Source organism: Balaenoptera acutorostrata, chromosome 14, assembly GCF_949987535.1.
Source record: "Balaenoptera acutorostrata chromosome 14, mBalAcu1.1, whole genome shotgun sequence".
Taxonomy (NCBI): Eukaryota; Metazoa; Chordata; class Mammalia; order Artiodactyla; family Balaenopteridae; genus Balaenoptera; species Balaenoptera acutorostrata.
Window position 1 is genome coordinate 16,684,713 of NC_080077.1, and position 12,351 is coordinate 16,697,063.

The 12,351-nt window shown below is 37.8% G+C and overlaps 1 protein-coding gene across 4 annotated transcripts in view; it reads right to left on the minus strand.

Annotated features, from left to right (window-relative positions):
• The window catches only part of TAB2 (TGF-beta activated kinase 1 (MAP3K7) binding protein 2), an 84,959-nt gene that overhangs the window by 18,907 nt on the left and 53,701 nt on the right, over positions 1 to 12,351 (minus strand). For all 4 annotated transcript variants that reach the window (XM_057527947.1, XM_057527946.1, XM_057527945.1 and 1 more), the window contains one exon: positions 9,606 to 11,106. In XM_057527947.1, coding sequence (XP_057383930.1) covers positions 9,606 to 10,986 — 1,381 coding nt within the window. In that variant the 5' untranslated portion in view covers positions 10,987 to 11,106. The remainder of the gene's footprint in view (positions 1 to 9,605; positions 11,107 to 12,351) is intronic.

The window sequence follows — 12,351 nt, forward strand, 5'->3', positions numbered from 1 at the left end:
AGGATGATGTAGAAGAGCCCACCAGCTAATCTATTTGGCAAGTGAACTAGAAATAAACCTTTGTTGTTTAAAGACACAGTTTCTTACAGCAGCATAACCAAGCCTAAATGATACATCTATCAAGATTAAAAATACACATATCCTTTTGACACAGCAGTTTTCCACTCCTGGGAATCTCTTCTGCCAACATACTTGGGTGTGGGCAAAATTTGTATGCACAAAATTTTTACTGCAGCAGTTTGTAAAAACAAGACCCTAAGATCTGTCAAAAAAAGGACTGATTAGAGATTATGGTACAAAATACTATGCAGTCATTTTTAAAAGAAGCAGATCTGCAATGCCTGACATGGAATACTCTCAAAGAGATAAAAACAAAAACACTGATAAAGACAGAGAGTAAAATACTATGTTTCATTTGTATAAAAAAAGGTATAAATATATATATGCTTCATATACAATTTCAATTTCTAGAAGAACACAAAATGAACTGTTTGTGACCAGCTACTGGTTGTCTCCGGGGAGGGGAACTTTCCATCATAAACCCTTTTTGGTCTGCTTGCATTTTTTAAAAAAATCAAGTATATTTAGAAAAATATTTTGGTGTTATCCCTATAGAATCCTAGCTGACTTCTTTGTAGAAGGTGACAAGCTGATTCTAAATTATATATGGAATAGCAGGAGACCTCAAAGAGCCAATCTAAAAAAAGAACAAAGTAGAACTTGCCTGCCCCAATTTCAAAACTTACTACAAAGTAACAATAATCAGTGTAGTAATGGCATAAGGATAGACATACAGATAATAAAAAAAAAAAACTGAAAGTCCAGAAATAAACCCATGTGTTTACGGTCAACGCATTTTCTACAAAGGTCCCAAGACCATTCAATGGGAAAAGAAGAGTCTTTTCAACAAATGGTGCTGGACTGCTATATTTAAAATAGAGAACCAACAAGGACCTACTGTATAGCACAGGGAACTCTGTTCAATATTCTGTAACAACCTAAACGGGAAAAGAATTTGAAAAAGAGTAGATACAAGTATACGTATAGCTGAGTCACTTTGCCACGCACCTGAAACTAACACAACATTGTTAATCAACTCTACTCCAGTATAAAAAGAAAAAAAAAAAAAGGCCACCTATGGTACAGGAGAGAACTTTGCAGCAACAACACAACAACAGCCCAAATGGTGATGGGACATCTGGACTGCCACATGCACAAGAATGAAACTGGACGCTTATCTCATACCATTACATAGAAATTAACTCAAAATAGATGAAAGACCAAAATTTAAGCTCTAAAACAATAAAATTCTCAGGAGAAAACACGGGTAAATCCTGATGACCCTGGATTTGGCAAATGATTCTTAGATATGACAGCAAAAATATAAATAATGAAAGGAAAAACATAACTTGGACTTCAGCAAAATTAAAAACTTGTGCTTCAAGGACACTATCAAAGTGACAGGATAACTTACAGAATGGGAGAAAATAGCTGCAAATCATATAAGGGACTTATATCTAGAATATACAGAGAACTCATACAACTCAGTAATAAAAACAAATAACCCAATTAAAGAATAGGCAAAGGAAATAGACAGGCATTTCTCCAAAGAAAATATACAAATGGCCAGTAAGTACATGAAATGATCCTCGACATCATTAGCCATCAGAGAAATGTAAATCAAAACCACAATGAGATACCACTTTACAGCCACTAGGATGGCAAGAATCAAAGAAAAAAGCAACTGTGGTGAAGGACGTGGAGAAATCAAAACCCTCGCACATTGTTGGTGGGAATGCACAATGGTGCAGCCACCGTGGAAAACAGTTCATTCCTCAAATGGCTAAACACAGAGCTACCACAGGACCCAACAATTCTACTCTTACGTGTATACCTACACATATGTGTATACATATGTCCACACAAAAACTTGTACACAGATGTTCACAGCAGCATTATTTACAATAGGCAAAAGCTGGAAACAACCTAAATGTCCATTAACTGATGAATGAATAAACAAAATGTAGTATATCTATACAATGGCATAATGGGCCATAAAAAGGAATGAAGTCCTAACACATGTTACAAGGTGGATGAGCTTTTAAAACATTATGCTAAGTGAAAAAAGCTAGTCACAAAAGACTGCATATTATGTAGTTCCTCTTATACGAAGTGTCCAGAATATGTAAGTCTACAGCGACAGAAGGTAGATTAGTGACTACTTAGGGCTGAGGGTGGAGGTGATGGGATAGGAGGTGACAGATAAAGGGTATGGAGCTTCTTTTTGAAGTGATGAAAATGTTCTAATATTGGTTGTGGTGATGGTTACACACATGTGACTATACTAAAAATCACTGACTTGTACACTGTAAATGACTGATGAACTTTATCTCAATGAATGTTAAAATAATGACTAAAACTTTTTAAAAGTAAATTAAAAGAATGAAATATTTATACATGCTAAAATAAAATGATCTTAAGAGATGTTAAGCAAAAAATGTATATAATATATCCCTAAAGAGTATGTTTATGTTATACATACTGTAGAGTATGTATATATTATATAATGCCACATATATGTATGTATACCCATATACATATATTGCATTCCCATTAAAAAAAAAGTGTGAGTGTGAGACAGAGAGAGAGAGAGAGAGAGTGTAATTATAAAGGGAAGGAGGATCAAGAACTGCTAATGGAGATTACCTCTGATAATTAAACGGTGGGATGGCTGGGGGAAGGGACAGGTCAGGGGTCAAAAGGAGACATTTTTATTGTATCTTCCCTTTTTTGGGTTAAATTTCTTTTACCATATGGATATGTTATTTTCATTAATACTTCTAAAAAATTCAGTTTAACATAGGAAATAACTTGCTAGTAGGCAGAACTCTTCAGAAATGGAATGTGCTGCCTTAGGAGGCAATTTGTCCCTCAGAAAGCACGCAGTACACAATGGGTTTACGCCTGACAGGGGTCCTGCAGGACCAACTGCTGGATGGGTAAGTGGACTGGATAACGTTTGTTGCAGAGTTCTAGATGAAACAAGTCTCTTCCAGCCTTGAGATTTATTCCAAATTAAAACGGTAGGTAGTCTTAAGACCGGGAAGAACCTACGAGAAGTAGGCCAGATTCGAAAGGAAAAAAATTCTTTAAGTGATTTGAAGTCAAGCTTAATTACTGAGTTAATTTAATGTGACTTCAATGCCAACACAGTGAGTCAACGTTCGAAAAAAGGCATTTCCAATCAGCAGGTGAATAAAAGTCAAAGTGTAAATTTTAAAATTTAATTTCTAGTTCCTTTTGAAAAGAATATCTAGCCCCCTCAATTTTTGTCATGATTAGCATTTTTATTAAATCTCATTAAATAGAAAGGTGTTGTGATTTGGAGGGAAGTACTGCTGAAAAAAATGACAAGGAATGAGAAAGTCCAAGAAGCGAATTTCGTCTCATACATTTTCTTATTTGTATTTCTATTTTAGGTTTAAAGTCATAGCTGCTGTTTGACAATGTAATGGGACCATAAATGTAACTGGAAAAAAAAGTTTTAAAGTATCATTAAAAATGCTTATTACTTTAGCTAGATCAATGCCATAGATGCTTTCTGTAGCAATAACGGAGAAGAAGAAATCATTTTTGGCAGCAATGTTAGTTTGGTAAGAGCCTCTGGCAACTGTAACAAAACACAGACCACAGGCCACTGCCCCCAACCCCCCACCATGAAAACTGGTTTGACTGAGTGGAGCATTTGTTCTCCACACCTACAGAAGTTTCCAGTGTTACAAAAAGCATACTTTTATGAACAGGGGGAGGACACCAGAAAGTCTCAGAAGACAGTGAATGATTAAGGACTCAAGTATAATTTACTTCCTTTACAGGGGGTGATGGTGATAGACTTGGTGCTGAGATGTGCAGGGTCGCGAAAGAATTCTCATTAACTGTCCTCTTTTTTCATTCTATAGCAGAGGGCATATGAAACAACAGATCTTTAAAAAACAAATTCTCATTTTTGAAATTTTTATTGAAGTATATTTATATTTCAAATGTTAAATGATAAATAAATGAAAAATAATGCGTTTTGTTTACCACATTTATTTAGGCATGTTCTCGCCTCAATTTGAGAAAAATATTTTCCAATGATTCTAGTACCTGGCTTAACTTGCTTTTCTACTCTGAAACAGTATGATTCAGGAGCTTTAGAAAGATCAATTTCACTGCAGGAGGCAGGGATATTTCTTTTCCCTTTATTACCCATACCACACAAATTAGAGTTCAGAAAAGATCCTTACTTAAAGATCAGTATTATTCGGGTCACCTCATTTAGTGCTGTGTAAACTGTAAAGCATTACACATGTATAAGTTAACGTCGCAAGAGATGCATTTTGCTGGAAAGAACAGTCCTTTGATTTGACTGGAACCAAGTCAATGAAACCCTAGATCAAAATTTTGACACTGGATGATACATAAATCTTGGTCAACACCAGTTCCACACTAAACAGAAGGAAATGAGATAAGAGGCTGCAGAACAGCACCCACCCCAATACAGTGTGCACATGCAGATAAAACAAGGGTACACAGCCATATGAATGTTAGGAAATTCCTTACATGTGTAGGTATGCTTAAAGAAAGTGATCACGGTTGTTACAGCTGTCTGGAGGTTGTTCAGTAAAGACAAATAATTTGAGTGGCCCATTCTGGGGAAACCTGGGTTTTTTTTGGTAGGCTTTGAGCTCTCAAAACAGAGCCCTTATTCATTAGCAAAGTTTTTTTTTACCTTCAGGTGTCTTTATAAGGTCTTCCGGGACTTCCCTGGCGGTCCAGTGGTTAAGACCCCGCGCTTCCATGGCAGGGGGTGCGGGTTCGATCCCTGGTCGGGAAACTAAGATCCCGCATGCCACGCAGCGTGGCCAAAAATAAAAGAAAAAAATAAAAAGGTGCTTCCTACATCTACCAAGGGTATTACTTTATTGTTTCAAGTTATTTCAAATTATATCTATATATTATCTATATTGTGATTTCTTTTGTGATAGCTGCCTGTTTTTATTTATTTTTATTGAGTGATCTTCTAGCTCCATGCTTCTCAAACTGAGGCATACACAGCCTCTACAGTGGTGCACCAGGGGTTATATGAAGGTACAAGATAAACCTGAAGCATCTTTCCAGAGGGTTTATTTTGAAAATCTGGAAAGACAGTGCCGTGGGCCCTGTGAACTGCCTATGTGAGAACCCTGACCCTGCTCCTTGTCCTGTGGCTAGGTATTTAACCTATGTGTTCCTAAGCATTTTAAGCTGAAAACAGGAATACTACTATTTTATAGTTGTATAGCCTATTTTATAGTTGGTTGTGAGAAATAAATGGGCTTTCAGAACAACGCCTAGCACATTATAAGCTTTCAGCAGGTACTAGCTGTTATATATCTTAATATTAGATTATTCATTTCCCTGTTGAGCAAATACAAGCAATGATGGAGAGACAGGAAATGCTGGGGGGGGGGGTGGATTCAGATAGGGAGATCAGGGATAGTCTCACTGAAAAGGCAGACTTCTGAGTAAAGACTTGAAGGGAGTGAGGGAGTTAACTGTGGAGTCAGGGAGAAGAGAATTTCAGACAGAGGGAATAGCAAGTACAAAGGCCCTAAGGTATGCCTTCTATGTTTAAAGAATAGTAGCATGAAGGCCAGCAGGGCTGGAACAGAGTGAGTGAGGTGGTAAGTAAAAGGAAAAGAGATGGGGGAGAGGCAGTGGATCGCTGAATGAAATAGGTAGTGATCATGTGCAGAGGAGTCATATGATCTGACTTATGTTTTTAAAACTGTAGCCCAGTGGATGCTGAGTTAAAACAAGACCATAAGTAGGCAAGGGTGAAAGCAGGTAGGCTACTGCAATAATTCATCTAAGAGATGACAGTAGCTCAGGCCAGAGTGGTGACAATGAACGGGGGTGGTAAGAAAAAAGAATTCTTGATATATTTTGAAGGTTAGAGTTGACAGGATTTATCGTCAAATTAGATGTGAAATGTGAAAGAAGGAAGGAGTCAGTGGTATTTCTGAAGTTTCTGGCCTGATTAAGCTGCCATTAATGGAGATAGGAAGAGTAAGTTGGGGGCAATGTCAGAAGTTGTTTCAGACATATAGTAAACTTGGGATGCCTAGTAAACATTCAAATGGAGATGTTAAGTAGGCAGTTAATTAAACTGCTTGAAATTCAGGAAATAAGTCCAGGTTAGAGTTACAAATTTGGGAGCTCTTAGCATAGGATAATATTTAAAGTTATGAGGCTTGATTGAGATCATCTAGGGAATGGTAAAGACAGAAAAGAGAGAAGGCCCAAGGATTGAACTTTGAGGCTTTGATCTCACTTCTTTGAACAAAGAAGTGGAAGAACAAAGAGGTGAAAGGTCAGAGAGATGAGGGAGAACCACCAAAGAATAAAAGGAGAGGTGGAATCCTAGTGTATTATCATATAGTAAGTCAAATGAACAAAATGTTTCACAGAGAAGAAGGTGCTTGACTGTGGCAAACGCTACTGATACAGATCAAGGAAGACAAGGGCTGAAAGACTACTGGGTTTAGTAATGATGCTGTCACTGATGACCTTGACAGGAGCAGTTGTGGCTGACTGCAGTGGGAAAAACCCTGACTAGAGAAGACTCAGGAGAGAATGGGAGAGAAGTTGGAGTTAGCACATATAAGCAACACTTTATTTTCACACTCCAGTTAGTATACGAATATCTCACATCTACTTTAAGCAAAAATTCCCCTTATCAAGTTATCTTCATAAAAAAAATTACTCTCTGGGGGGTGGTGGTGGGAGGAGGAGAGACACAGGTGAGGGAGATTAAGAGGTATAAACTTTCAGTTATGAAATTTTGAGTCACAAGCATAAAATGTACAGCATGGGGAATATAATCAATAATTATGTAATATTTTTGTATGGTGACAGATGACAACTAATCATCGTGATCACTTTGAAATGTACAGAAATATTGAGTCACTATGATGTGTACCAGGAACTAATACAGTGTTGTAGGTCAATTATACTTCAAAAACAAACAAAGAGACATCAGATTTGTGGCTATCAGAGGTGGGGGGGGGGCGCGGAATTAGATGAAAGCCGTCAAAGGTACAAACTTCTAGTTATAAGACAAATAAATACTAGGGATGTAATACACAACACAGTAAAGATAATTAACACTGTTGTACGTTGTAAATGAAAGCTGTTAGTCCTAAGAGGGACTTCCCGGGTGTTCCAGTGGTTAAGAATCCGCCTTACAATGCAGGGGATGCGGGTTCGATCCCTGGTCGGGGAACCAGGATCCCACATGCCGCGGGGCCACTAAGCCCACGTGCCGCAACTACGGAGCCCACCCGCTCTGGAGCCCACGCACCACAACTACTGAGCCCACCTGCTACAACTACTGAGCCTGTGCGGTCTGGAGCCCGCCCGCCACAACTAGAGAGAAGCCTGCACGCCGCAACAAAGAGCCCATGCGCCACAAAGAAAGATCTCGCGTGCCGCAACTAAGACACGATGCAGCCAAAAAAATAAATATTAAAAAAAAATTAAAAAAAAGAATAAATCCTAAGAGTTCTCAATCAGAAGGAAAAAATATTTTAAAAATCTATTTCTTTAATATTGTATCCATATGAGATGATGGATGCTCAGTAAACCTACTGTGGTCATCGTTTCATGATGTACATGTGTAAATCAGATCATTATGTTGTACACCTTAAGCTTATACAATGCTATATGTCAATTGTACAGCAATAAAACTGGAAGAAAAAAATTGCTCTCCATTTAAGAATCAGTAACTATCCAAACATAGGAAATCTACTATTTTGATGGAAGGAGAGTAGAAGAAAGGATTTTGGGGGAAGAACAGGAATTAAGTATCAGTGGAAAAAAATACTGTTATATTAAAAATAATTTACTGGGCTTCCCTGGTGGCGCAGTGGTTGAGAGTCCGCCTGCCAATGCAGGGGACACGGGTTCGAGCCCTGGTCTGGGAAGATCCCACATGCCGCGGAGCGGCTGGGCCCGTGAGCCACAGTTGCTGAGCCTGCGCGTCTGGAGCCTGTGCTCCGCAACAAGAGAGGCCGTGATAGCGAGAGGCCCGCGCACCGCAATGAAGAGTGACCCCCGCTTGCCACAACTGGAGAAAGCCCTCGCACAGAAACGAAGACCCAACACAGCCACAAATAAAATAAAAAAAAAAAAAAAAAAAAAAAAAAAAAGATGGCTAGCAGGACATCAGAGCCGTTTAAAAAAAATAATAAATAAATAATTTACTGCCGAAACTAAACAAAAATGGTTTCAGTTTAGTCACAGATATATGGAAAATAAAGTCTCAGCACAGTTTCTAGTGAAATCAGAATCACCCATGGAGCTTTAAAACACACACGAGCACCCATGCCCATGTGCACCCAGGCTTCACCATTAAGAAGCTCTAATTGAGAAAGTGTGGACTGAGTCTGGGCATTTTTATGTTTTGAAAGCTTTGTAGTTGATTATAGAATTTGAAAGCACCACAGCCTAGCTTGGGCTGTGAATCACTAGAATATAATTGTTTAAAACATAAAATAAACCAAAACAATCAGGCTCCTCTAAGAAACTCAGCAGTAAAATCACTACTTTTAGAAATTCTAAAAAGGACAAGTGGTACCAGTAGCAGTAGGAGGCTACATGCTGCATGGGGGTGATGATGTAGTATTTTCCAACCTATAATACTTGGAACAATTCATTGGCGATACAAAGATGACTGAGATACATCCTTACTCTAAAGGACTCCAGCTAATTTACAAAACCTGCGTCAATATTCAAGACAAGCATCCTCTCCTTTTTTATCTGAATGAATTTAACAGTTTCCTAAGGAAGATTAAATAACTTAAGGGGTCAGATAAAATGTGATATGATAGAAATTATCTCTAATTGAATTAATATAGATATAATTTAGTATTACGCCAATATTAACTAGTCTATTCCAGAAAAGGACAATCAAGTGAGATAGATTTAAAACTAACGTTCTCATTCACAATTCCAAACAAAAAGAAAGGTTGCACTAACTAATGTTTAAGGGAGACTGAAAGAAACAAGTATCAGGAATAGGATTCAGATTTCTCTTTGAGTTATTCAAGAATTCACAGCAATTTAGACTTTGTTATAAAATAAGACAAATAATGTTGTATTAGAAAAATGAAGAACAGAGAATTCTTCTGGTCAAAGAAGGCAGATTTACTATATAAGTTCACTAATCTCTTATTAAAATGTGTTTTTATGAATTTTTATTTGAAGAAAATTTAAAGGGAAAATCTGCATCACTGCAGGTGACAGAGTTACTGAAAAGAAAGTTTTATAAACGTTAAGAAAACAAACAAATCAAGAGTTGATTATTCTGAAGATCTGATAAGGCTATCATTCAAGCTTCAAGTTATAAGATAAAACTGATATTCAAAATTTATATGAATACTCTCAAAGGTTCTTAAGATAGCATTATTTCAGGCAACATTTAAAAGATAAAATGATAGTGATATCCACCTCTGCAGTGAAATCCAATGTACACCACTTAAGCCCAGAAGGGAAAATGATCCCATTGCCAATATTATTATTACCTTGTGTGTAGGCAGCATCATCAGATCCCATACTCAACTTCCGTGCTTCACTTATTCTATCCACATGTGCTAAAGCAGGGTCTGTGAGGTGCTGAATATTCTCTGTTTCTACATAATGATCAGGATGGTTCAGAAGATTTGTAAGTTCAAAGGTAGGGGACACCACCCCTGGTGAAACTGCAGGGGGTTTATTGGGAGAAACTGTAATTTTGAAAGTATATTTTGTATTGGGTTGAGTGACCACCACTCGAGGAGAAGTTGCAGAGTTATTGCCTATTGCTCGACTTTTGGGAGGGTGGTGATGAATAAAGGCAGGCCCCATGCTCACTTGCCCGGACATATTCCTGGAGGCAGCAGATGCTCCAGAGTTTGTGGATATGAAGAGAGTGGGCTGATTCCGCATGACCTGCTCATCTCCTGTGGTGGCATTAGCTGAAATATAGACCTTAGGTTGGCTACGGGACATCACCTCATCGGTATTTGGGGGACTGGCAGCTATGTAAACAGTGGGCTGATTTCTGTTTAAGGTCTGGCTGTTGACCGAAGAGGAACTGCTGGAGGTTCGAGGTCCAGAAGAACGCAGTTTCGAAGAACTGCTTCTTTGCGGGGGTTCAAGTTTGATTTCAATCTGGTTTTTCCGAGGTCCTGTTGAAATATTCTGAATGTTATATTGGCTATGGGTAGAAGACTGTGAGCTACCAGACGAATGAATTGTTGGTGGTTGTGGAGTAGTAGGTGAACTGATGGGCATGTAGACATGAGAGGTCTGGTGGCCTTGCTGATTTGGCTGCTGGGCTGAGGTATGTGGCAGAGGATTAGATGCAGGATATGTAGTCCAGGGACCAGCTTGTGAAGGTTGATAAACTTGTTGAGGGTTCATGGGATTAAACTGAGATACCCAGCCAGAATGCTGTTGTGTCTGTCGAGTTGTACCACTAGGAGTTGTAATGTAGGGCCTAATATAGATAGAATTTCCCTGTGGACTGTTAAGTACAGGTGGAGGTACACCATGTATGTGCAAAGATGTAGGAGTATTACGACCAGTCTGGATATTTGGGGCTAAAGTTACCATAATGGGATTAAATCTTGGAGTTTGTTGAGAAAGGTTAGATGTTCCTTTGCTGCCTAAGTGAAATCCAAGATGTGGTGCTGAATTTGAAGCACCAGATGTACTGGACATTCCAAAAACATTAAAGCCTTGAGGAACTTGAGCTGGTGCTGTCTGTGGCTCCTGCTGGAACAGTTCATTATTGGACTGACCACCTTGAAGTTGTCCATCACTAATGCTGTGCGTTAGAGTCCTACTTCCATTCATTCTATTTCCTTCTCTTCCATGGTGGTAAACATTCTGTGACTGCAAGTCCAAGTTGAGAGAAGTCATGTGATTGCGTAGACCAGAAATTCCAGAATCATCCGAAAAATTCAAGTCTCCTTCACCGTAAAGATACCTTGTACTCTCCTGAGAGAGAACTGCACAGCAGGCATCCAGGTTATTATTATTCTATAAAACAAAATAAAAACAGCTTGTGTTAACAACCAGAAGCCAACGCATATACTCTCATCACTACTAAAATATTACACGATTAACAAGAGATTAGTTAATACAATTATAACAGATACACTTGATACTTGAGAAGAACTAATATTTATGCAAATAGTTGAATTAAAAATCCTCACTACTAATGTAATGGCAAAGTTCTCTAACTAGCAATAGCTAAAAGTGAACCAAGTCATTATTCTGTTTTAGGAGTTATTTTATAGTAAAATGGATTCATGCAAATATAGTAAAATTACAACTTAATTAAAAATGCAGTTTGAATTTTGAACAAAATATAAGCATTTAACTTAAGCATGTAATACTGTATAATTAATATTTTGCATATTCATGTGCTATGTAATTCTTTTAAACCAATGACCTTTTAAAAACTATTATTTGTGGTATTTAAATTAAAAAGTTCTAAAATTCATAACAAAGGCATTACAGTTCCTTATGTGCTTCCTCTTGTGTTAAAAACAAACAAACCGCATACATATACATATGTAATGTAAGGTCAAGGTAGCCTCCAGAGTAACTGAGTTCACATCTTTGCCTTTAGACAGCATCATATAACTCTACTCCAGAGAAATGAAAAACAAAACAAAACAAAAAAACAATTAGACTGTTTCTAAAGAATTCTCAAAAGAAACTAACCACTACTTATAAATTATCCATAAAAATATTTACTGAACACCTACGATATGTACATCATTCTGTTTGAGACTGTGGAAGACTCAAATGATGTATAAAACCAGACTTTTCCCTAGAAGAGCTTGCAACTCAATTAGGGAGACAAACCATGGATTTATGAAAAGGTAACATTATTAAAACATGAATATATGTCAAACAATAAGTGGTATTGAAGTTCAACAGAGAGTTAATACCATAGGCTACTGTAGAAAGGACTGTGTTAATGAGGGAGGTATAATCTCATGGGTTTCACAGTATATGTAGGACTTGGATAGGAAAAAAGGCATTCCTGGTGAAGGGAATGGCATGACTAAAGACAGACATAAATGTGATAGTAAGGAAAAGTATGTTCTAAACAAGGTGACTGGAGCAGATCTGGCTGGAGTTAAAGGTTTGTATTGGAAATTTTGTGGAACAAATTGTTAGAAAAGCAGATTGGGATTAAATAATTGGGGCTTGTTAAAAATGAGTTATACTAGAGTTTGGGCTCTAATACAGGCAATGGGGAGAGCCACTGAA